This window comes from Nelumbo lutea, chromosome 6 (genome assembly GCF_056320005.1).
Source record: "Nelumbo lutea isolate HS-2025 chromosome 6, American lotus-T2T, whole genome shotgun sequence".
Lineage (NCBI taxonomy): Eukaryota > Viridiplantae > Streptophyta > Magnoliopsida > Proteales > Nelumbonaceae > Nelumbo > Nelumbo lutea.
The window spans coordinates 70,143,452-70,148,163 of record NC_142689.1 but is presented as its reverse complement, the minus strand read 5'-3'; the positions used below and the strand labels follow the sequence as shown (position 1 = coordinate 70,148,163).

The window sequence follows — 4,712 nt, the reverse complement described above, 5'->3', positions numbered from 1 at the left end:
AAGAAATTACTAATCTAGTTTTTCTAGTTCTAGTTGTGTAGGGTTGTTAAAATGAAATCTTGGCACTTTTAATGTTGGTCGTTGTAGATTTGCAATGGGATTCACTAGTTGATTGTATCTTAATGACATTGAGGTGATGGATGTGTTGGATTAATGCCATTAGAAAGGAAGTTGTCATAATGAACGGTGGACATGTGACTAATTTATAGTTTGTTATGTTTGTAGGCCATATTTGATTGGGCGTCGATGTTGGTCTTACGGTTTTCAATTGTCCTATGGATGCTGTCAAAAGAGGGATATTTTGCCTTTGTAAAGTCTTAATTTAATTTAGTTGTGATTCTGAGTTTTGGGATTTAAGAGTAGAGTACAAAGAGGTATGGTAAAGGGACAGAGCAAAAATTGGGTGCTGACATTCGTTAAGCTCCGCACTCAACTTTACTAGTTGCCTTGACGTCTTAGGTTTTTGTAGTATCTACTTTAGGCACTGATCGGTTAGGATGCAGAGATTGTGTGCCTGTAAGTAGGCCAGAGTTTCTTAGCCAAGGTCACAAGGGCCAGGGAGACTTTCACCATGTTTGAATATCTGGTTTCCGCATTCGGGATGACTTTGCGGGTGTAGTAGATCGGTTTTGGACCTCATATTCTTCCTTTACTAGGACTAAACTAACCGCTTTGTCACCAACTAAAAGGTACAACAATAGTTGGGCTCTAGGGCTTGACATTGTTAGTAAGGGCAGCAAGCTGAGGTACCACTTCATTTGTTGGAAGGCCTAGTCACATTCCCCCATCCACTAGAAGTCCTTTACCTTCTTCAAGGCCTTAAAGAAGGGGAGACAACAGTTTGCAGACTTTAACATGAATAGGTGAGGCATTGTACTTCTTTGTGCATCCGTGGATGGTGCATTTCTAGGATGGCTTGTATTTTGTTTGGGTTGGCCTCAATTCCTCTCTATGTTACCATGAAGCCAAGGAACTTTCCAGAGCTAACACCGAAGGTACACTTGATCAGGTTCAAGTTCATGCTGTACTGTTTGAGCATACAAAAGACCTCGTACAAGCTGCCAGGTGGTCCGCAACCTTCTTGCTTTTTTACCAACATGTAATCAACATAGGCTTTCGCATTTCAACTGAAATCTATAAACATTTAGTTCACCAGCCTCTGTTAAGTCTTGCCGACGTTCTTTGAGGTTGAAGGGAAACACTTTGTAGTAGTAGAGTCCTGAATCGGCGATGAAGACAGTTTTCCCCTAGTCATTAGGGTGCATTTTGATTTGATTGTAACATGAGAATGCATCCATGAAGCTCAGTAACTCGTGCCCTGTTGTTGCATCGACAATATAATCTATCCCCAAAATGGGGAAGCTATCCTTTAGGCAAGCTCAATTCGGGTCGATAAAGTCAATGCAAATTCTCCACTTTCCATTAGCTTTCTTCAATATCACCAGGCTCGTGAGCCAATCCAAGTAGGTCACCTTTCTTATGAAGCCCACATCCAAGAGTTTTTGTACTTCCTAATTAATCACTTACCACTGTTTAAAGTCGAAGTTCCCCTTTCTTCTGCCTTATGGGTTGGTAGCGGTTTTAGTGTTGAGGCAATGGGTTATGACCTTGGGGTTGATCCCCCCAAGTCTTTCGAAGACCATGCAACAACATTTGCGTTAATCCTTAGAAACTAGACAATGTTATCTCGGAGGCCAACCTCTAGTTTGGTGCCCACTTGTACGGTTTTTTCCAAGTCACTGTTGAAGAGTTGTACCTGAGTTAGGAACTTCATAGGCTGATCGTGCTAGACGCGGAGTTCATCCTGGAGGTCTAAGCTGTTAGCGGTAAGAGCTTCTCTGGTAGGGGTCTTTCCCTTGCAGTCACACAACATTGCTTCGTCATGCAGTCAAGAACTTCACTCCAAGGTGATATGTCGAGACTGAGGCACGCAGCGCATTCAATGTCAGTTTCTTGATGATGACATTGTAGATCGACTTGACTTTGATGACTAGGAAGTCAACCATAATAGTGCTTGTCTTCAGTCCGTCACCTATATTCATCGATAAAGTGATCTTCTCCTCTGGTACAAGCGAGTCCCCAGAGAACCCAACCAGTATAGTATTCATGGGCCGTAATCTTTCCTTTTTGATTAGCATCTTTTGGAACACCTCTTCAAAGATTATATCCATCAAGCTGCCTATCTCGATGAGGACTCGATGCACCTCGAAGTTGGTTATATCTATTGTTATCACCTGGGCATCATCATGGGGTGTTTGCACCCTCTTTTTGGTCATCCACGAACACTCTGAGGTAGCCTAGCTGGATGGGTCTTCCTAGTGACACCAGAGATCTCGATAACTTCCATTGTCATGGCCGTGGTCTTGGTGGAATTCATAGTATTTGTCCCAACTCCTTTTGTTGCCCTAGGACTTCATCTTTTTTTTTTCCATTGGATGAAGCAACGACCTCGAATTTGCATAAGTACCTTAGTTTGTGATGCGCTGAGGGGGGGGGGGGTGTAAGTTTCTAAATGTGGGGGCAGTGTTCTCTATCTATGGTCCCCATGGTAGTCCGAGCACACCCTATCGTGGCCATCTCATCTGTTGTCTTCGTCTCGACGCTAGCTATTGTGTTGGGTTTCCTCTTCCTACCTACGCTATGGTTGAACTTCTTTGGTGTTGATGTACTTTTGTGCATGTTTCATGAGTTTGGTCAGGCTAGTAGGAGGGTTCTTCTACAAGGACAAGCTGAACATAGACGATTGCCATCTGTTTATGATGGTGATGGCTACGTCCAGATTTGGACTTGTAGTCCCGTAAAGACTCACCTTTCTTCTACCACAATTGCACAAGGCTGGCCAAGGTCTTTTAGTTTCATCGGTTGCTAGTGAATTGCACCAAGAACTACTCCTCAAACTGTTTCCAAGAGGCGATCGATTGTGTGGGAGGGCAACATACCACGTTGGAGCTACCCCTTGGAGGGTTGTGTTAAAGGCCTTGCACATTGGGGCCTCGAACGAGCGATGTAGCATCATGATGGCTTTGAACCCCTCCATGTGGTTGTTGGGGTCTAAAGTTCTATCATACTTCTTGAGCTACAAGGTCACCATCCAATTTGGTGCATCTTGTCCATTATCTCCTTCATGAAGACCAGCTCCTTCGCCTGGCGTTTATCCTTAGGAGAACGAGTTGTCAGTCCAGTCGTGCTTTAGTCAGCAAGGCTTTGCTCTAGCTCATTCAACATTTTTCATAAATCCTTAATCTCTATGTCGAGGTCCTCGGGTTTCGTTGTCTTGGGTGTTGCATGTCGATACTTGACAGAGGTAGACTCGACATTAGTGATCTGTAGTTGTTGGTGGTGTGCATGCAGACTAAGGCATTTCTTGGCAAGGAGACAAGCTCTGATGTAGTGGGATCGAGAATGAGCATCATTGGCTTGGGTCCGAGCTTGAGAGTCAGACTTTCGAGATGACTGGGGTCGCTCGCGCTTAGTCTTGGGCTTTGAGTTCTCCACAAGGCATCTTTTGAGGTCGTTGACTTGAGGATCGACCGCCATAGGCACCTGCAAAGTTGGCAAAACAACTAGGGGAACTTGTCCTTGTTTCCCTAAAGATTCTATCATCATGATGAAACGGTCGACCTTTTGTTGCAAAGCATTGAACTCCTCAGGATTGATCTGGTTCTGCAGTCAAGCCTCACTGGTAGGAGAATTACGTTGAGAGCGGGATCCCTAGGATGGGGAGCGAGCACTAGAGCGGTTGGATATGTTCATGAAATGCATGGTGGTTGTTAGTGCACAAGGAAAGAAAGAGTTTCAGGAAACTAAAGGCTTTTTGTGTCGATTCTCCTAGACGACACTAATTTGAAGCTATATAATCTAAGGTATGTCGAACCAAACACGTAGTAGATAAGATCTTGACAACTAGATGAGGCCAAAGTGGAAGGATGAAGTTGTGCACCAAGGAGATCTGCAGTCACATATGAAATCAAAGGCTTGAATAGGGGATCCCTAGGAAGCACTCAGATGTTCAAGTTAGTAGAAGGATGAAGTCAGTCAGGCCGAGCTTTGGAGGGCGAGCTGGTCCGAGCCATAGAGAGCAGTAAGGTAGTATGGGAGCTAGAGCATTAGGGGAGCCAAAGATCCTTTACCTTGAGGGGGATATTCCTTTAAATAGGTAATATTCGTGTTTTAGATGGATAAAACTTTCACGGGGTTATCAGGATGAGGCCGCCCACTAAGATTTTTTGGAGGATCTGCCTTCCCCGACGGGGGCGCATCTCGTTGTCAATGTAGGACTTCTCTTCCTTATACAGTCTTCGGCAACACGACTTCTTGGGCAAGCACCGGCATGGCCCAAAGACATTGTCCAAGAAAGCTACCATGTGGCAGCTTCGGCCAGCTGTGATACCGTCCAAACAGATTCATGTGATCATACTTTTGAGATAACAACCATCTTTGAGATGTGAAACCATAGATCATGTTGAAACTTGTATTGATAGCATCTTCTTGGGAGCAGATTCAGCCGTTCATTTAGACTCTTAAGAGAAACCTTATATTTTACTTTTTACCCAAAACCCTACCTTTCTCTCAAACATCTAAGGATGATCATTTTTCTTGCCAGGCCAGCTATTTGGGCTTGCCCATATAAATCAATATATTATATTTTGAAATTTAAAAGATTTAACCTGAATTTATTTTTAAAATTCTCTCTCTCTCTATATATATAATCA

At 43.8% G+C, this 4,712-nt stretch overlaps 1 protein-coding gene across 1 annotated transcript; it reads right to left on the bottom strand.

Annotated features, from left to right (window-relative positions):
• Positions 1-1,880: 1,880 nt before the first annotated feature.
• Positions 1,881-2,276, bottom strand: LOC148849530 (uncharacterized). Its single transcript, XM_088951423.1, has one exon. The coding sequence runs from the start codon at positions 2,274-2,276 to the stop codon at positions 1,881-1,883; it is 396 nt and encodes a 131-aa protein (XP_088807549.1).
• Positions 2,277-4,712: the final 2,436 nt, after the last annotated feature.